General features: G+C 35.8%; 1 protein-coding gene and 1 long non-coding RNA gene across 3 annotated transcripts in view; one reads left to right on the top strand and one right to left on the bottom strand.

Annotated features, from left to right (window-relative positions):
* LOC143904943 (uncharacterized) overlaps positions 1-22,153 on the bottom strand; it is a 110,909-nt gene that overhangs the window by 22,336 nt on the left and 66,420 nt on the right. For both annotated transcript variants that reach the window (XM_077419957.1, XM_077419956.1), the window contains exons 4-5: positions 19,122-19,200; positions 15-32 (exon numbers count right to left, since the gene is read on the bottom strand). In XM_077419957.1, coding sequence (XP_077276083.1) covers positions 15-32; positions 19,122-19,200 — 97 coding nt within the window. The remainder of the gene's footprint in view (positions 1-14; positions 33-19,121; positions 19,201-22,153) is intronic.
* The window catches only part of LOC143904944 (uncharacterized), a 236,569-nt gene that overhangs the window by 148,576 nt on the left and 65,840 nt on the right, over positions 1-22,153 (top strand). The window lies entirely within an intron of this gene.

The following is a 22,153-nucleotide window of genomic DNA, read 5'->3' as shown; positions in this document are numbered from 1 at the left end:
TTCGAGACATTCACCTGTCATAGTAGTAGTCCCTGAAACATATAATAAAAGCAATTTGTATTAGACAAACAGTCGACATAACATATTATTATATAAACTTATTATAATTAAATATTATTCAATATATTACGTAGTTTTTCTTCATTGGAATGCATACTGTAATAATTATTTATTTATTTAAAGCAATTAACATCATATATTATGGGGGACAGAGGGGAAGTCTAATTTTATGATTTTGTAGCAGCGCGCAAGTGACAATTAAATTGATATACAATATTTACTAACGATCACGCAATATAAAAGGTGAAATGCAAGCGTGAAAAACATTCACCAAATTTGCGTCGACCGAAATATTCGAATGTTATTTTGCAATCTATATATTGCGGTGATTGGGCACGAATGGCGAATCGATTGACGATTACCAGAGCGTGTAATTTGAACTACAGGGTTCTTCAAAAGAGAACTAAATAACGTTTTCCATTAACTTGCATCATATAAATTTCAGAGTATCGTGGTTCAATATATTTCATTATATTCGTTAAATTATAATGATGTGTAAAAGTGAATAAATGAATAACGCAGGATTTCGTATCATTGAAATAGAATGAAAATTTAGAGAAAAGAATAAGTTTGTTTTATATGACAATAATTTTTTTTAATGTAAAAAAATCCTCTTATATATTTTTTTTTAAATTTTATGTACCTATATATACATAACAATTCTTATAAAATGCCAATTCTGGTAGAAAAATCGTTGAAATCCCAATAAAGGTAGAAAATATCAGTCTCTAGATAACACTTTTCTATCACTTGTCGATCCTATTGCAGAAAGTGTATACTGTTTCACAAAAAGACTCGGTACAATGCTTCAACGTTTTTGCAATAATCGATTTTATACACGCCACAGGCGTCATAAATTACATTTCTACGATCGCATGAATATATCCGCGTGACTTTCCGAGGTTTTCCGACGGAGGTTCCAAAGATTTTCAGACACGGTGCCAGCAGAGAGCCGACAAAACGAATCTCCTGGTAATCGAATCGCGTCGAACTTTAATCGAATTCGTCCTACGAGGAGCATTTCGGTCAATAAATGCTCCATTAGCTGCAGTTTAAACGTGCGATTTCTCGTGGCAAAAAGGACAAAACGGCGAAACTTTTCGCTGCGAAACATTTGATAAAATGGTTGCGTTTTAACGGGAGATTGCCAATTACTTCGATCGTAACGTCAATATGATGATACGCAGATTCGCCACTTTTTCTAATACCCCCCTACGTGAATTTTTTTTCGAATCCAAAAATACCGGCGTTAATGAATTTTGCCCAGACATTCAAATGTCAGGTGGTAATTTGGGAGAAAGAAGGAATAAAGGAAGTGAGAGAGAGAGAAAACATAAAATATACATGTGCGCCGCTCTGCATTGTATTTTTCGCCGTGATCTTTTTCGCCGTATTTTGTTATGGTTTCTCATTCCACGTTATTTCGCTGATCCACCTACGTCCTCGCCTTTAAAACGCCCAAATATATTACAATGTAATCCTTCCGTCTGATAACGCGATGTTAAACAGCGGAAAAGCTTCCAGGGAAAACAAATAAAAGGTATAAAGGCGCCGATAACAAACGCTATTGCTGCCTTCCTTTCGCATTTGCCGGTGAAAGTTAATTAGCCTGTAATAAAAACGTTTAACTACAAAAATAAACTTGGTTGTATAAATAAATATACGCAAAACGTTTTAACGCGCTTCTCCGTATTTTTATTTATTCATATATGTAGAAAGAAATCGACTATCTGTCAACGTGAATATTTTTTCACCACTAGATTCTTATGTTCTACGACACTTTATATGTGTAAGGTATTAAACAAATTGCCGATAGGTGTTCATGCGCAAAATTATTTTTTCTTATTTATTTACGCTTGAATTATGCAAAGCTCACCTCGCGCACACTTTTACTCATCGATCTGCTTTTTCACATAATGTAATTAAAGGAAAAATGATCAGGAAATCACGTCGAAGAATAATTATGAGCTTTTTTTACCGTTTTCATTGGGGCCACGATTGTGAATTGCGTGAACGGCGTTCGTCGCCAAACGTTTTCACAACGCGTCACGGCGCGTCACATTGGAAAAATAGTTGGCGGAATGGTCGAAAATCGATCACGCACGAAAATCGAAAAGCGGGAGGCACGTCCGAAACACGCGTGCTGCAGAGTAAAAAGGAACATCGTCCTAAACGGCCGCATGTATCGAAAAAAAATGGCGCCGCAATTAGGATGTCGGGCACCGACCCTTTGTTATTTAAAATGCCTATAGGTTTGACATTTCACTCTTTCTTTTTTATTTATTCAGTTATTCGTTCGTTGTCGGCTGACGCCTTTTCGTCGATCACGTACCAACATTTGCCCCTGTTCCATTTTTATCAAATCGTTTGCTATTTGACAAATTTAGCAAATATTACATGCCAGCGGCAATTGTTCGAATGTGTTTAAACGTGCATATACAAAATAATGAAAAATTACGAATGAATCGAGAGTAATGTAAAATCAAAATATGAAAATATTACAAGAAATTAGTTTGAATAAAATTTAATTTTACAATGATAATAGGAAGGACTAATAATGAGAGCTTGAACTGTTCGTACATAATAAAAAAAATATGGAAATTATCAATGTTATTAAAAAAAAATAATTATTTTATTTTATTTTAAAGCTTTTTTTTCAACAAATGTAAAATAAATTTGCTAATCTACGGTTTACTACTTAATATTTTGAGAGTATATTATAATATAATTAACACAGCTTTATATTGAAATGAATTTAAGATCTATATTATTTTAGTCGAATGATTTGTTCAAGAGTTTTTAACTTTTTTCTCTAATATATATTAATTTCTTGATATTATTGTGCCAATATATATATATATATATATGTAGGTCCAGAGGTATGTTCCGGGACTGTTTACGTTTTTTGAAATGTACAGTCCTGGAATATAACGCATATATATGTAATCAGATTTAAAAAACTGTCCCGAAAATTGCCGTAGGACATCAATTTTTTCCAGGACAGTCCTGGAAACTGCCAAATGTCCCGGAATATACCGATATCAAAAATAAAAGTCCCGGAACATACTTCCAGACCTACATATATATATATATATATATATATATATATATATATCTTATTTCAAAGTTATACTATTATTTAGTTATTATTATTTTTTAATTTATTTGTTAACAGCTTCACAATTACGAGTTCTGCTCTCGGAGGCTGCTATTGTTATTATCATTATTACGATTATTAATGCGATGCGCCTTCGCAGCAATTACCAGTGGTGCATGTCCGCAAATTGCGTTTATTACAGAATTTATTTATAAAGTGTGATCCGCCCGTATCGCACCGAAAAGAGAAAGTCGAGTGAAGGAAAAAGGAAATGCATGCCGATAAAGCATGCAGTTATTTTTGTGAATAAACGTTATTCCATTAGCACGCTTTTATGGTAGCCATTTGCGAACTCCATCTTTCACCTCCTGTTTTCTCTCTCTCCCTCTCTCCCGTTCACTAATTTCTCCCGCCAAAATTATCACCGTTATTCACACTATTCGCGCTATTTCGCTAGTTGACAAGAGAAAGCGTATTTGCGGCGAACTGAATACTCCTCCACTAGATGATAAACGCAGAAAACGGACGCGCGCTCGCGTTTGTACCTAGACATTTTCATATATATATATATACGAATTTATTTAAATAAATATTAACCATTCTGCGTTTGGTATTGAAACAAAATTCCTGTTTATATATATATATAGGATTAATACTAGCTACATTCGTGTTTCAATAGTCCGGATTTAATATCTGAAAAATTACACCTTGTTTTTAATCCCGTATAGAAAAGGGTAACGTAAAAGTAACGTAACATGAAATAACAGGAGGCGTATACTCAATTTTGAAGAACAATTTTTTGGAAATATTATAAATAGTAAATTGGATCATCTCGCACCGAATTTACTACCCGTACTTCGTTGTACATAAATTTTCCGTTTAGAATCTTATGAAAGACTCGTCGAGTCTTAAGCATCTGTAATTAATCACATGAAATTGCGCAAATTGTTTGCAATACGTGCGTCAGAAGAGGTGAAAAGGTGGGAAGGCGGTTTACCTGACTATCGATTCCTCGACTCCCGACAATGCAATTCCCGAGCTGACACCTTTCGATTCTCCATGATACGATTGACTCGTTATCGTAGCGTTATTGGCGAGCGAACAAAAGGGCGTCGATGAAAGGTGCCGCGACGACGCCGCCGCCGCCGCCGCCGCCGCGCCGGCCGCGAAGAACAATGGCGGAAGTCGAAGAGAAAGTCGGAGGGAAAAAAGGCACGGGAAAACTCAATAGGGGTAGACGAGATCGTGATCGTTGCGCGCCAATTTTCTTTATTTCGAATGGAACAAAATATCGATAAAATTATGAAATTATTACCGCGCGTGAAAGAGCTACGCTAAACCTTTGCATATCAACTTTTATACCTTTATGTGCAATAATAAAGTCATCTTATATTTAAGTATTTGAGAATATATAGAGATAAGAAACTATAGTCATAAAATCAAGTTAATTCAAATATGTATATCTGATGATAATGTAACCTTTTTTAATCTCAGAGACAAAAAGTATTTTTCTAAATAAATTCACGTACAACAATAACGAACATCAATCCTATAATTTCGGATAATGTGAGAAATTAATGATGCAATTCGATAGCGTTAAGGCGATATAACTAGTGGAAAGCCGGGTGAGTATCGCTCAAGAGAGATTGCAATTACCGCAGCTTAATTAACTTCCGGCGCAACATTAGCGAATCTTAAGGACGATTAATCGATATTCAATTTCGCATGACGCGCATCGTCTGGCCGTGACATCGTGATCTTCGATCCGTTCATGAAATGATATTGTAAGGATGATAATGACAGCAGCAGCAATGATGATGATGATGATAACGACAATAATTGTTGCGTAAAATCAAATGCCCGACTAATTAATGCTTTAGAATTAACAGAGGATTATATGAAATCATAATAACGATATGTAATCGATGTATGAAAATCTTATGATTTAGTTTCATAATTATTAAAGTGAATAATAAATTGTTGTAATATAACGCAAATATATTATTAATGTATAAGTGTAATGTAGCGTATGAAGATGCGCGGAATAATTGAGACGTTAATTGTGCAAATGCATTTCACATAATATAATTCAAAATATATCATATAATATAATTCAAACTGTAATCATAATATAATTTAAATTATATCAAAATATAATTAAAGATTTCACTCTCTCTTTAGTTGCAACTTAATTTTCTTAATCCAATATAACATGGCTTATAATATAAACGTGGCTTATATATATATTTGGTTATTTTTATTACTTCAAAAGTCAATTTGTAATTATGCGTTTTTCCTTGATCCTCATATTTTAATGAGAGCATTGTCTCGTTATCGTAATTATTATCGGACAAAGGAGCAACCGAGAAAAATCTTGATAAGGGACGACAGACACAAGAGAGATCAAAGCGACACAGAATCGGAAATAGGAATCCGAACTGAACCGCAAAAATTGCTCCCTAATTTGAACTTTTTCCCTAATTATTTTAGTTCCTTATTCAATATTCATTTGCTGTAATTGAGTTATCTTCTCTTCTAAGAATAAAATACGTTTAATTTAATAATTTAATACAGATTTTGTTAAATAAATATTAAATTACATTTTTGTACTTTTAATATAACAAAAGGATGTTATTACCGTATATAATTTACTTCAAGTTTAAAATATTATGTTGGAAAGAATGGGGCGTTATAAGAACACAAAGTCGACGTTATAGAGTTTATAATCTGTTTATTTATTATATTATTACCATTCGCTCTTGGAATTCGCGAATACGCTTTATTCACTTGCTTATTCACCTTTGTGAAATTCCGCTTGTTTTTGCGGTATACGCCAAATTACGTAGCGCCGAACACAACGAGCTCATTCCGTAGGTGCGACGTTCCGGATAACTCGGGTCCGAGAGAGAAAGGAATTCTTTTCAGGGTCCCCTTCAAGAATTTCAATAAAAGCCTCAGCAGAGTCCGTTGACCGCCATTAGGGGAGACCGGGGCTCGTTGGCACCGTTTTTACAATTTCGGCATTTGAGTTTTTATATTATATACAACTAATTATCATGATTAAACAGTACTAATATGATAGAGAGAACCTTTCTTTACATTTTCATGCTAGGAACGCTCCTGTATACCGTATAGTTTCTTTGTAATAAATGAAATATGAACATGCTGCATATTGTGGCCAACTTTCCCCGATAGTAGGGTAAGTTGACTATGCGACAAAAGTCCACGTTAAATTAATGAATACGTAATAGAAACACAAAACGGGTAACACATAAGATATTGTATCTTTTAAAGTTATTTTGTAATGATCGAATATCAAAACGTTGTTGCAGAAAAATAATTGTGAACTATTTTAGATGTAGCTTTCTCCATCATAAAAATATTAATATAAATATATATTTAGCTTCTATTGTAGATAGTAAATCACGTGCTCAAACAGGTCTCACGCGCACGGCAACAACAAGTCAAGCTAAGCGTGTCTCGATATGAGCCAACATACCCCATCCCTGCATACGTTTTATTTCAGTCGTTTTATTACAATAAATTACTATTGTTAGTCAAAATAACATGTCGTATAGTAACAGAAACTTTTCTTTTAACTAATGATACGTCACTTTGATTTACTTCTCTCAAGCTGAAGAACATTAATACGATATTTTGAAACGCTCGAAAATTTACTTGTCACCTATTGAATCAGACTTTTCTCTTTTTCTATTGTAATACTTGTCTGATTAAAATAAAACTTTGTGAAAAGTACCTATGTCATATAAGAAATATTTTGTGATAACTTTTCCATTGTTTTTTTCGCTATAAATATATAAACGGAACGCATTGCCAACTTGCTTAACGAGCCCCGGTCTCCCCTACATTTTGATATTACCCTTGCAATAACTAGGTGTCCAATGACACAGGACGACGATATCTGTTTCCGACGTGTATTCTCTTATCATACCATTTGTTCGAATATATATATTACTTGAGGATCAGAGCGTATCTGCTTCGTCTCGCCGTTTCTGTCGTTAATTATTTTTCCGGTCCAATCACGCGAAGGAGACGCACGTCCCCTTTTTTGCCCGGGCCGATCGAAGGGTAGCTTCTCAATAATCAGTAGCGGCCAGCATCGCAGGAAACGAGGCGACTCAACGTCAAGATTATCCCTTTGTGTGCGCCTCACTCGAGAAGGGGGACACGCGCGCGCGTGTCCGGTGATCGCGCGGACGGTTCGAGGCAGTCGATAATCGTGTAATTGAACGCTAACGATGCTGAAATGTTGATAGAACCCGCTCGACTGCTCCACAAATATATGCTCTTCGGTGTTTCACCCGGCGGCGGGAGCGGACAGGCCTGTTTGTGCGGCCGCTCTCTTGGTTGTACCGCGCTGCCAGACGAAGGTTACCGAGCGCGCACAATGAATGAGTGTACTGAATGGGTCTCGCGCCACACCGAGCCCGAACCGCGGCTTCAAATCAACCAGATCGGACCCACGGCCCGGCCACGGAGAATTTTCCCAACGCTGATTTAGTATTCGCGCTTGATTAAGCGCGTCGCTCGCACGACGAGCGCCGCTTCCGCCGCGAGCGTTTCGCGCGCACTCGGGCGTTCAGCGGTACCGGACTACTCCGGGTGTATACCGGCTACACCGCAGACGGCGTTTATTTGGTAAGGAGATCTCGCGCGCGAACGGCTTCCATCGTTAATTAAAATGGTTTTTATAAGGCAAATCGGTATATTTCAGGAGTATATACCTTCTTTAACAAATTTTAGCGATTTTTTGTCTGTCAAAAAAGAAAGAATTCTCTGTCAGCGATGCAATTCTGCTTTAGTCTCCCTTTTTCACTTTTTTACATTTCAAGAGACGGAAATCTCGTACCTATTCTTTTCGGAAGAGAAATAATCCTAAAAAATTTCTAGTTTCCTGTCTCTGAAAGATAGGTCTCGACGTGTTATTGGATCCAGCTCGAAACGCGCTCTACAGAACGACCTGTGGGGAGGTATACCTATACGCTAAATATTGCGTGAAAAATTTCGGCGATATTGCGGGCACACAATCGCAGTTAGAAAGATGTCGGTACAATCTGGAATTAGTCCGAGGAGAGGTAAAACACTTGGCGGAATAAAAAGAATAACGCGCCAGTTCCCGGGCTAAACCGCCGCCGGAACCGGCGGAACGTACAGCGAAATGGAGTCAGCCGGGAACGACGATGGCGGATTAGCCCGCAGGCACGTGCTGCGGACACCATTCTCCACTTCGCTTGAGTGCTCGAAAATCACGTTCGCGCTGAACTCAGCTCGAAAACAGACTACGGCGATATTCGCGCTCGAATCGCGCTCGCGTCTCGATTCCTGTTGTCTCTTCCAGTGCGGACGAGTCCGCCCTTTGTCGTCCACCACCCTTCGGCTCGTTTGTACGCTGCGGAGAAAGAGAGAGCGAAAGCGAGAGAGAGAGAGAGAGAGAGACAGATCCACCCTTTCAGAGATCGGCGCCATCCCCCGTCTCCTCTTTCAGGGACGACTCTTTCGTTCGGTCGTTATACCTTCGCGGCCCGATGGCCCCTTCGGGGATTTGCGGGAACGTATGGATGATATCGGTGGAGGACTGAATACGGTATATATACGGTATATATAGTAAAATAGCGAAAAATAAACTACGAGTTATTAAACACTACTGTATTCTGCCATATTCATCGGGATGTTCTCTTTTTACACGAGTGTACACGGATGTATTATACGGTCTGTGGATTCATTATGACGAATAGAACAAAGGATTGTAAGGTATAACAAGAGGATTTATTAACAAGGATTATAAGGGACCTTAGTGCAAGACAATAGCGTTTCCTGGGAGATCTCGTTTTCAGCTCTCCAACTATCGTTTCCTCATAACGAGACATGTGCCGCTGACTGCGCTGCTATTAATATGATCCGCATATTTTTCATATTCTCCGTATCAGCAGAAGAACGACAAGAAAAATCGATAAAATCGCTTTTATTAAGAAAAAAAAAGATGACCTTTGTATCTGAGAAATAAAGTCCCATCTAAAACAAAATTATGCTCACTACGAAACGATCGTCTCGTTCTCTCCCGAAGATACAATAACTCTAATCTGTAATGTATATATATATATTCTTTGTTTCATTAGTTTCGGCAATAACGGTGAGATTAAAATGGATCACCGCGTACAATGTTTGTTTCAACTCCAAACATAACGGAACCATAACGACTTCGAACATTCACGTGAATTACATTGGTATATTAACTATACGCATGTCAGTAATCAATGTTTAACACGTGGGCGAGAGAGAGGATGGGGGTTTACCAAGTTACGTCGCGGTTTGCGGTACACCAAAGGCTATCGCGCACCACATTCAGATGCGCGCATATACGCGCGCGATATATTGCTTGTTCTAACATAATATTATCGAATTCTCGATCGCGCGAATACTACCCTTAGTTTTGCATAATTGTAACAAATTAGTAGCGTTCTCCGTTCAAAGCTATAATTTTAACAGCCGAGAAAGTTGATAAAGAAAGAAAACCAATTTATCAGTTTACGCGTATAATTATATATAAGTATATAATATTTGTCCCATCCATTTATTCCCTAAAGCCATTTTAAAATATGACCGTACAAAATTTTCTCCGGTAAATGTCATTCCCAATATTTTATTTTCAATTATTATAAATTATTTAAAATGAAAATTCTTTTGTTTAAGCTAAAAAATTTTAAAGCTTCACGAAGAGATATTTTGCGCGGTTATTATAATAATTATATTGTTAATGTCATTATTCATTTATAAATGTATTAAATTATTATTATAAATATTGTATTTATACATACATAATATATATAATTTTAGTAATATCTAAAAATTATATTATTTATAAATGAATTATATTAAATTGATATTCAATTAACTGCGAAGCAGTGAATTTTTATTTAAATAAAGTTAGTCAATGTACGAAATATTCACGTAAAAGAAAATATGGTGCACAAAGTTGGCTGTTTTAAGCTTCGTCCATCTGAAAAGCGCCTAAATGTCGAAGTGAAAAAATATCGGCCGACTGTGCTTAATAAAAGAGGCGACAATTTTTAAAACGCACGATAATATACCAGCAGGATAGCTCGGCAGGATAATGGTGCGTGCCGGCGACGTTAATTACACTCCTACAGCGTTTGCAAGTATAATTTTGGAGTGTCGACACGCACACGCGTGCGAGAGTGTGTTCCTATGCAGATTTATATTCCGCGGGCGCAGAATAATAAGAATTCTTCCTCTTTTCGGATCGATTCGACCCGACCTCAACATCGATTCTTTTCGCTGAAAGCGTGACATACGAAAAAACTATTTAAATAGAAAAAAATCTAACGTTTTACAAAATGCCAAATGTATTTTAAATTTTCATAAAATAAATTTGAATATTTTTAGAAATAATGATAATTATTCGAAAGAAGTAATAATTGTTTTTTTTTTCGTTGTAAAATGTTCTAAATTTTCTATAGAAATGTAATATAGTAAATGTAGTTGATTTATGAATACATTTTGTGTTTCTGGGTTAACGCACTTTTTTTGTAAAATTTAAGCCACGATAACTTTGCATAATATGCAACTAATAATATGTAATATGCATAATAATGTATAATACGTGAGTAAACAATTCTTGCAGAACGCAGTATTTAAATATCATATATTTTACTTTTCCACCGTAACTTTTTTTTAGCGTAAGAATTAAAAATCCAGCAGGGAGGTAAAGATCACGTTTTTAAAATTAGAATCTCTAAAGGGTGCACAACATTTAGCATCCGAATATATTTGATAAAACTTAAGAAGTAAATTATATTCGTGTATTCAGAAATCTGAGAATGTATAACGCAAAGCACGGAATACCTAATGGACCTCGAATAGGAATGCAGTGGAAACTACAACCGCACAGAGGAACGAATCGTGAATGTCCGCACCTAATAGGGGGATATTACCGGAATAAAATTTTTTGAGTTACATTTAATCTCAGCAATAACCGGCGTTGTTTGGCCGATTGCATCGGCTGTAAATGAGCGCGGGGCGGGTATAATGCGCTTGGCCCCGGAACGACCCGAACCAGGGAAGCACATTAATATACCTAATAGTACTCCGGAACTTGGCTCCGGCCAACCCCCGAGACAAAACTCCCTTAATTGTGCCACTTCCGTTCGAGCGAAAATTTAGCCGGTAACCGCGTTCACCTGCCGAGATTATTAACCAGCACCTGACGCGTCTATTGATAGACAATGTTGGAAAATAATGTTCCACTTGAATAATGCAGAGTAAATGCTGTCGCCCATCTCTGCGCGCGTGTGTGCGCGCGCGTGCGTATGAGTATTCTTTACACACACGCACATACACACATATACATATATATTTTAAAAAATAAATATTTTACGTAAAATAATAATATTATTCATTAACATATTTTTTTTAATTTTCAAAATAAATCCTTAACAGAGTCGTCTAGACATTTAATTTTCTAGTTATCACATTCCTGAGTATTTAGTGTTCTACTATTAAATTCTTTATATCACAGACCTATAAATATTAAATAAGTTTATATTTTCTTTTAAAAAGACTAAAAATTGGATAATTAAAAAATTTAAAATTTTAAAAATTAAATAGTTACATATGTACAAAAAATTTGAGACACATAAAAAAGTCATAAAATCTAAAAAAAATTTTCCTCTCTATAAATTCAATTATATAAGGACTCAAGATATATGTGCTAGGATTCCTGAAGCGACCCTTCACAAGTTCGCTAACTTTCAAAAATCTAAAGGTTTCCAAAATCAAAGGATTTGCGTGTTACATTATAAATTTGATTTGTATTAAATCCAAGGATTTAAAGTTCAGCAATGTAGAGATTTGAAAACGCGAGACTCTCCAAGAATTGAGATACGCAAAATTAACTGTGCTTCCACGGCTATAAAAACAGCGTCGGACGGTGCCGGTTTTGCTATGCTTTATGAAGAAAAAAGAATCATATTGGCTCGCAAGAAAAGTATCGTCCACTGCCAACCAGTGCGTGTCACTCCCACGGCACCATTTAGTAACCTCCCCCCCCCCCAGCTCCTCGTCTGTCTTCATCATTTATTCTCCGAGGGTGGCGTAATAAAGCTCGGCAGATATCAAGCCCGATAGAAGTCGGCGTAGCTGCAAAACGATCCCCGTGACTCGCTTATCCGGCCTTGTATGTAAATGTTGACATGTTTTCTGAAGCTGGAAACACACACATGCACACACGCACACGCTTACACACACGGTGACACACCTGCGCGCATGCCGCAAAAGGAAAGTCGTGTTATCTCATGTAAATCTTCACGGTAGCGCGATAAGCGTGAATTTCACCGCTCGCTTATTAATATTTATGTCCGGCGTTAAAGGGGTTGGCGAGGGCAAGCTAACGTCTACAGGCCACTTCAAAAGCCCCCGACTACATTTTCTTATTCATTTTCTTAATAGAACGATTACGACGCATTTACCGAAATTTCGGATTCTCTCTCGTGTCTCTTGAATTAAATCTTTAGATTGAATTAAATCTTTAAATTTACAATATGTGATAAGTATTACGTGTTTTCAAATATAAAAAAAAAAAATGTTAATCTGCTTAACTGGACGCATCGCAATACTTAGAGATTAGATAAAAGAATTAAGAAACTTAATTTAAGATTATTAAATTTGAATGTATCTATAAATTCAATTAAATTTACTATTATTGACTGTTAAAAATTCATAATTAGATATAAATAATATTTAACAATATTTAATTCTATAAAGCTTAATAAAGCCATACTTATATTATTCTAAATTCTAAAAGTGCTAAAGATCGATTTAAAAAGCCTGAGAATTAAACTCAAGATACTTGACGATCATTATTATGCATCAATAAAATGCATAGAGATTGTATATATTTTTGAAATTAATAAAATAAAGGCAATACTCGTAATCCTTTACCGAAATCAAACAAAAACCGTAAATGAAACAAAATATCTCGGCATAATTGCGTACATGTTTAATTTACAAATAATTATTCCGGTTATTCGTCTGAGAAATACACGAAACTATTTCGAGCCGCGGGAGGAAGTCTCGCTCTACAAAATGCACTGTGTTACTATGCACCCTGCTGCAACAAGCAAACCTAATTTACACAAACCGCAGGAAATGAACGCACGAAGGAGATGAAAGGGAGAGGAAAAGGAGGAAGGAGGACACGTTAAGGCTGTATTTCCATCCGCAGAGATAATATGCCACTCTTTTATCTCGATTTTTCGGTACTAAATTAATATACTGTACGCCTGTGAGTAGCAGTCCTTATTATTAAGAATTCACTGATATGTGTAGCTTCGTAAAGACTTAAATATTTATTAATATTAATTATTATTTACTAATTTTTTATCAATCTTTTATGATTCTGAATTTATTTTCGCACACAATATATACGACTCAAATAGAAATTAATAAATGGTAATTAAATAATTAAATATAGTAACTTATATTAATAGTTGAAACTAAATTGAGAAATATATTGAGATATCAAGGGCTTCTAAATTATATAAAGCCAATAATAAATCAAAAGATGCAAGCAAAGAAGAAAGCGATAAAACCTCGTTTTTTAGTCAATTTTATATAAAATTTTCTTAACGCGTACTTAATGTGTAACTTAATCTGCATTCGAACGTCAATTAAACTTTTCAAAATTACGAGTCTGCTTCTGTTAAACAAAACGAAAGAGATGATATTCAAAATATCCAAAAATGTATAATTGAAAAGCCGTATAATCAATAAATAAACAAAACGCGCGGAAACGTGACGGTATATTCAATATGCATATCCAAATAAGCAGAAGTAACTAACTGAATATGATGGACACGAAAAAACATGGGTTGTTAAAACTTCGCGGCGCTTGCCGCATGATTCGCTAAAAATTTGCAATCACGTGATCTCGATGGAGGAGTGCAGGGAAGAGGATTAACGGACGGACAATGAACGGGCGATCCTGCTTGAATGGCGTGCTGAAGCGCACTCGAAACCGAGCCGAACAATTCACGCGTAATTCTCGTAACTGCGATATTCGCGTTTCACTGCGATTCCCGTCTCGACGAGGTCGGATTTGGCTTTCCTGCCCGTTTTCAAAGATCTTACTCAAGGCTCTCAGCGTGAATCGCGGAGAATTCTATTCATACATTTTACAAAATAATAAATTTTTATTCTTACATTCCATTCGACGTTTCGCCTCCCTTTTCAACATTATCTTATATAATTATTTTAATTGTCATGTTATCCACTTGAAAGCAGAATGGAATGATATATAACGACGATATATGTATAATCGGTTTTAATTTTAACACGCGCGATATTTATTATACAAGCCGAAGAGAAACAATGTTTTTCGCCCCTTTTATAATGCCACGTACACACTTTTCATGTTAATTGCTTAAAGAAAATCTTGAAAATTATATGCGTTGCGGCGTGAGGAGGATTAGGTCATTAATCCTGTGGTAATTATAGTAAAGGGGGAAAAGATAAAAAGAAATAAGGCTCACAATCTATATTTATAGTGCCAGCACCTCAACCACCGCGGGACACCCGGTACATGTTGCATTAAGCGCCGCGCGACGCTGCCCCGCGACTAATTGGGAGCGGTTAATGAGGTGACGCATTTTTATTGTTCTTCCGGCTTGTTAAGCGACCTGTTTGCTTCCGTAACACGTACGCCGGGAGCCCCGGGAAGGCGCAGGGATAGCCGGGAATCCCGCGGATATCCTGAAATTGTCCCGAATACCCCGCGCGAATCCCGGAAACGCCGGCGGAATATTTTTCGCGGCTTTGCCGACCCGGCGGATTATCGACATCGGTGCTTCACACGTGCGTTTATTCGCACACGCGTCTCCGTTTGAATAAACGGAGCCGAGCGAATTCATAATTAAATCGGCTTGATAAATAGAAATAAATGGGTGGCAAGACAGTGGCGTTATCAACGGACACACCGAGTGAAATAATTCAGCTCGTAAAATATTATGCGGAAAATGAGTCTTACACAGAAAATGAATTAACCTGCCGAGTAATATTTTCGAATGAATTAAGTTGGAAAGTTAAATCGCGTCAAAAAGACACACGGCGGTTATGTATTCTTTCAAAATATGAAAGGTATGCGATGTCTGTGATTGGTTCCGTTTTAAAATATTATAATACCTCTTTGTAAAAATAAATATTATATAACTGTTAAATATTCTGTTAAATGTTTTAATGCAATATAACAAATAATAAACACACAGAGGTGTAGATATAAAGGTTTTAAAATGTACAAACATTTGTCAAGTTATATAGAAATATCGAAAAATTGAAATAATATTCAAATAAACGAACGCAAACGCAAGGCTATATTGGTTTTTATGTAGAACTAAATGATCTGTTTGTTAAAACTAAATTGACCTTTTCATCGCTGAATGGTATGCAGTTTTAAATGTTACTTCAATCACCCTTTTAATTATATAGAGTTTCAGCTTTGCTGATTCACATATATAATTGATATTTCCTACTTTTGTGAGTCAAATCATTTCTGCATAAAATTGTCTATTTACAATTCGCTCTATTTTGTCCTAGCATTATTATAAAAGTCGTTTAACATGTTATGACTGTGTATATACAGTACATACCACAGAACTGGAACAGCTGCATATGTCGAGAATAATAATATAAATTCAGGGACAGTTAATATTTTATTGTTAGAATATTTTACGTTGGTAAAATAACGTTGAAAAATTTGCGAAACAAGATATGTAATCACAAATTTTTGCTAGAAAAGACCAGCGCACGAGTCAGTATTCGTCGGTTATATTTATAAATGCGAAGATATGTTTAATGGCAACTCGTTTAAATGTTTCATAAGCTTAAGTATTACATATAAACAAATGTCTTTAGTACATCGTATTTGTTTAATGTAAAAAAGATCTCTAACCCGATTAATGTGTGACGTTTGAAAATGTGAAAATGTCCGAATTTTCATCTATAAAAACGCATGATTATTTTTACAATTTCGCATATTGCGTTTTAATGGATGAAATTTAAATAAATCCAAAATCACAATATATATTTAAAGTCATTTTTTGAGTCATGGTGTTTTTTTGAAGAGAAGTTGGGACATCATGCGCGCGATAAAAATAATAAATAAAATATAAACGCGAGTGAATTCCAGTATTGTGCAATAAATGCATTCTAATTTAAGTTTACGTTTTTTTTCTTTTTTACGTTGAAAGTGGCTTTTAACGCATGATATTTGGTGAGAAGACCTCGCACAGGAATCAGGATGGAATTCTGGTCAGGATGAGGACGCGCGAGATTGACGGCTGCATTAAAAGGGCGACAGGCGAAAGATCTGAAAAATCCAACCCGCAGATATTGCGGCGTTCTCGAGAGATGTCGTGTTTTTCTATCGTATTCCGCGAGAGACTTTGCTTTTCAAAAATTTGATTCGATTGCGCGAACGATAGTTTATCTTAGATGTATGTCCAATATATGTCCGATATGGACGATTCCACGCTATTCCACCTAAAATTTTCATAAAATTTTTTTCCATGTTTGCAGACGTATGTCCAATAACAGCCTCACGTATTCATAATACGCACGTATATCTCGCAATATAGTACAGCATCGACAGTTCTGACTCATTTTTTCCGCTTTATCAGAGGTTAGCAACCTAGCTTGAACGTAATATCCCTCAGGTTTCGTATTTCTTCAAAAGAAGCTATCTTGATGTCGAATCATTTAGCTATATATACACATATATAATATTATATAGTACATCGTGAGATGGTTAATTCATGGCAGCATTCCGCTCAATTTCTCGAGCTTTGACAACTCGAGCCTTATATATACCTACTTACGAACGCATCTTCAATTTCAGTTGGTATATACGTGATATTCTTCTTATTTTATATCAAAGATTTTTAGAAAATAATTCAATAATTTGTACATTATTTCTTTAATTATTTATATAGAAATAAAACAATTACATTATTATATTTGCTTTAGAATTACTTTTTTTTTTAATAAACACAAGAACTACATATTTAAGCTGTAATATCGTTATTACACTACCTCAATTAATTTTAATTCCAGCAGTATATAGAATCATTTTGATGTTTAGGTTGTTCACCCTTGTTCTATACGTAAATGTATGCTTACGTAGCGTTTACTGTACAAAACAAAGTTTAACTAATCTGTGAAACTGTTTCATGTTTAGTTTGTTATACCCGAAGTTTGCTCGAAAATTAATTTCAATATGATTGAATATTTCAGTTATTTATAGCTTAATCTTAATGCAGATTAATTATATCTAGTTTTAACTATTTCTTTTTTTTTTAATCAGCGCATTCTTTGAAAAATTAGAAACAATAAACTTTAGCGTAAATTTAATATTATAATATCTATTTGAGAGATAATATATTTCAAAATCAATTTTTAATTAACAAAAGAAGGGGCGATACTTACGTTTAATTATGCTTCCAAATTGACATTTGTATCGTTTGTATCAAAATTTGTACTATTTGTATCAAAATCATTTTTTTATTGCGACCTTAAAAGTTCAAAATTGCAGCGTCGTGTGCAACCGAAAATTGGCATCAATTAAATTGGCACATTCGGAAAATAGTCGAGTTCTTTTTCCAGAAGAGGAAGGAAGCGAAAAAGAGAAAGAAGAGATGGCGGAGAGCTGGGCAAAAGGAGAAAAGGGAAGATACGCGACTTAGTTCGTGAAAAGGTATCGACGTTTGCCACGATCTGTCGTGGATAATGCATCAGCTGTTAGAGAGAATGTCTCCGCCGTTTCTTTTTTTTTCCTCTTGCGGAGAAATACTTCTCGTGTCGAGCATTGTACCGGATTACTGAAAACACAGCCTCAATTAAATTCTTAACCAATGCGTGAAAGAGAACACGCGCGCTTCTTGACGATCGGCTATTAATGTTAATTTTAATTTTAATATATGGTTTGTTGCCCACGAAGATAGAAAGCTTCAATATTACATAAGAGGATTTAATGTATATAATATGTACGACTATAGAAATCAGCTATATCTACTCAGACTCTTAGAAATCTATAATCAGTAATAAAAAAAAAAAAAATTTTTTAGATATATTGAATAATTGAAATATATAACTTTCTAAATTTGTGTCTAAAACACTCTACATATTTTAGTGTATAATAATTCCGTAAATTATTTCGTATAGTCTTCAATATTTCTCGATAATTCATATTATATTTACTGTTATATTATCATTATTACATGGCATCGCAACGTGTGACTTAAAATTGTCCATCAAGACACAAGGAATCTTTATGTGCGCAATACAATGCAATTACGGTTTTTATCTTTATTCCGTGTGTGTATCTCGCGCAAGTTAACTTCCGCAAACATGCGACCGTTCGTAAATTCACGGTCACGTTCCGCGCGTAAAATACGCTCTCGGCGCTTTCGGGTTTATACATCGAGTTTAGGGTTCGTCGGCACCTTAAGGCCGGGATAAAGCGGTCCTTTGAATGAAACTCCTCTCACTGGAAGATTTATACGCGCCGCGCTGATGGGAAAAATCGAGCAGATAAGATAAGATGGTGCAACTACGTGCCAAAGAACACCGGGATCTACTTTGGGTAGATTGTTGGCAAATTCGTACAAATACATGAGGTAGCTTCATAACGCCGGGCGTTACGTATACGACGCCATGTACACGTGCACGTGCAATTAATTTATGGCGTATCAGTGCTTAGAAAGGCTCAATTTTTCGCGGAAACGCAATCTTCGTGCAATATATGTAAGGTTATGTAAAGGTAAAGATATTCTTTCATATCCTGTGTAACAGATATGTAATAGATGAAATATGATCAGGCTGCTTCATTACTTTATAGAAAAAATATTTAAAACGTGAAATGTAAAAATTTAATTACCAGTCGTTGCCCGTTTTGGAGACGTTCTGCCGCTTGCGTCCAGTTTGGTGAGGCTTTGGCTCGGCCACCATGTTCACATCTAAAAACACAACGGTTTCTTGATTAAAACACCCTCAGAAAAGATTTCTAATAACGAGACAAAAAGTATTCTTGACATGTTTAATCTCATCACAATCTGAAGTAGTATAAAAATAAATCTATAGCTTGTAATAATTTATCTCCTTCCACGATATTTCGAGACGACAGAGTTCGTTTGAGTCTGCATATCTGCAGATTTCTAACAATGTTAGAAACATAATTCACTTTCACTTTACACTGATTTATGCTTTCTTTATCTTTATATCGACAAAAATGCGTGAGCACACATATGTCTCACGCGTTGACGTGGTGGCTGATGGCCAGCTGATGTCATCATGACCGTTCCCAATTAGGCGCGATCCGCGCGATGGCCGCGCGCCGCAAAACGCCTAAGATGCATCTAAATATCCATTATCCATTCCTGAAATAGGTCCTCTTGAGCCATTATCATGTGTTAGAATGGAAGCATAGAGAAGGAAAACAAATAGCCTATTCGTCTGCCAACAGAATCAATTTACCTTATTCTATAGCTAAAAGGCACCAACTTAAATTTTGCTGTCGGTTACTGGCTGGGAGAGGTTTATCCCTGAAAATATCATTTTCATCAGTTCAGACTCTCCATATATCTCTGAGGTCAAAAATTTTCTAGTTTTTGTTATATATTACCTGAAGATATAATATGTTTCGCAAAATGGAATATTGTTAAATTTACAGCTTTCGTATTCACATCAATCTGCAGTTGCAACTACTTTAAAACAATATACGATTAGCTCCGCGTTAGCGTGTTAGGTTGCGACCCCGGACATCTTAGGTTCAAATCCCGACGATGCGTTCTCAAAAATTGTAAAACTGCGTAATTTTAATTAATAAAATAGAATATATGCGAAACCGCACAAATACAAATTAAACTATAAAAATATTTGAAAAAAAAACTATTTAAAAATTAAAAAGAAAACATTATTTTTTGTATTCTTTTTACAAGAATAGAATAAGATTTCTTTCAGATTCGTCTATTCTTGAATCAAGAATATTATAGGATTGTCACAAATATCTGCATTTTTCTGAGTAAGTTAAGAGGGATAGTATCAAGATTATTTTATTCTAGACTTAAGAAATTTTCTATTTAAGACTAAAATATTATTGTTTCAATGATTGGCCCTATTTCGATCCTATTTTATGATAGATTCAAGAGTAATAGCATTGTATGTAGAAATCTTTTCTGAGGGTGAAAGTAATTTAAAATCTACACAAAAATAAGATGAAAAATGTCAAATGATTAATTAAATGTATTATATTAATTAATTAATTAATTGGACTTATATAAAGATATATTCATTTTTTATTAAGTACTACATTATAATTACAGATCTGTTAATATGATTTATTAGCTAATTAATAAAAGAAACTCAAGTCTATTTCAAGTTTATCTTAAATCTGATAAAATGCACAGCAAATATTGATTTTATCTTGGCTATATGGAAAAGATGTACGTAGATTAAGCTTTAGAAATCTCGTTACGCTGCTCGTTTTCAGATATATTACGTTAAAAATTCACGGTTTATCCAGACATATCAGCGTTTACTTGAAAAATAAAGGCGTTGCATATAATAATGAGTAACGCAGATTGTGAGTATCGACTCGCGGACACGCAGGACTTGCGCCGGCGATAATAAACGCAAAGTGCGCTCTCATCGTTGCGCTGCACCGCTCCGCAGTCCGCCCGCGGCTTACGCGGATTAATAAAACGAAGATGGCCACGGCGAAGCGGGAAGTTTCCGCTCAGCGTTTCCGCAAACAGTTATTAATTTCGCTGCCTTTGAGCCAGCCCGTAGCGAGATTGATAATGAATGCGCCGCGACGTCGCGCGCGGCGGGCGATCAAGCGACAAGGATTTCGCATTCTTCTTCTTGTTTTCGTCGCGGCGGTAACTGAGACGGTCGGTCGCCGTATTCATCGTACAGAGTGATTCAAAAGTCGCGCAACAGGTGTGCAGGGATATTGATCCGCGCGCTGTTCTGCGCTGTGGTGGCTTACGATCGCGTACGTACGATAATTCCTTCGGACGTCAGCAACATGACAGATATACCGTAGATCAGAAGCCGCGAACTGTATACGGAGTCATTAAGAGCTGCGAGAACAATCGCGCGCACTGTGACAAATGCAATTGTGTTTCCGCAAGAAAGATAAGGAATCAAGTTACAACTTGACTTGGACGATCGCATAACAAACGTCAAGGAGCCGCACGCAGGCGATACGTGATGGTACACTTCTGAAATCGAGGGTGTTTAGAAATATCGAGAGAGGAAGAAATATAGAATGCCAAAGAACGAAGATAGTGATACCTGCCGGAGGCAAGAAGATGGAACAGCAGAACCGATAAGGAAGTGTCAAGAGGAGAGAGGAGAAAAAGGTAAAAAAGAGGGAAGGCAAGGGAAGTGGGGAAAAAAGCGATAGAACGAAGAAAAACTAATATAAAAGAAAAGAAACTAGTTCTTCTCACAATTCAATTGTCCTTCTATTCTTGCGATGAGATGGAAGAAGTGGGAAACAAATAAAAATAGAACGGACAATAGGAAATTAGGCGGATAGTGTTTAAAAAAATTAATATTGCATAAAGAAGTGTATAAAAGAGATGATATATATATACATATACATGCTTGATTTTAATATTAATTTCCTCTTATATATTAAAAGTCAACTAGAAAAACTAGATATAAAAATATTAAGCTGAACGATTAAAATAAGAACGCGTAAATAATATATTTTTTTTCAATTTCGTTGAAATTGGAACTAGAAATTATTTTGGATAAAGTTTTAAAGCATAATCATAAATTCAGGAACACACCCTTTCCCTGCCACAAATCATTATTTCATCCCGAAAACATTTTCCATCGCACGCCCGCTACTCCTGCAAGACGTTTGCTCGTATCCGTGTCGCTAACTTCCGGACGTTC

The sequence above is a fragment of the Temnothorax americanus genome, unplaced genomic scaffold (assembly GCF_048541705.1).
Source record: "Temnothorax americanus isolate GAGA-0224 unplaced genomic scaffold, ASM4854170v1 Scaffold6, whole genome shotgun sequence".
NCBI lineage: Eukaryota > Metazoa > Arthropoda > Insecta > Hymenoptera > Formicidae > Temnothorax > Temnothorax americanus.
This window is presented reverse-complemented; position numbering and strand designations above follow the sequence as displayed.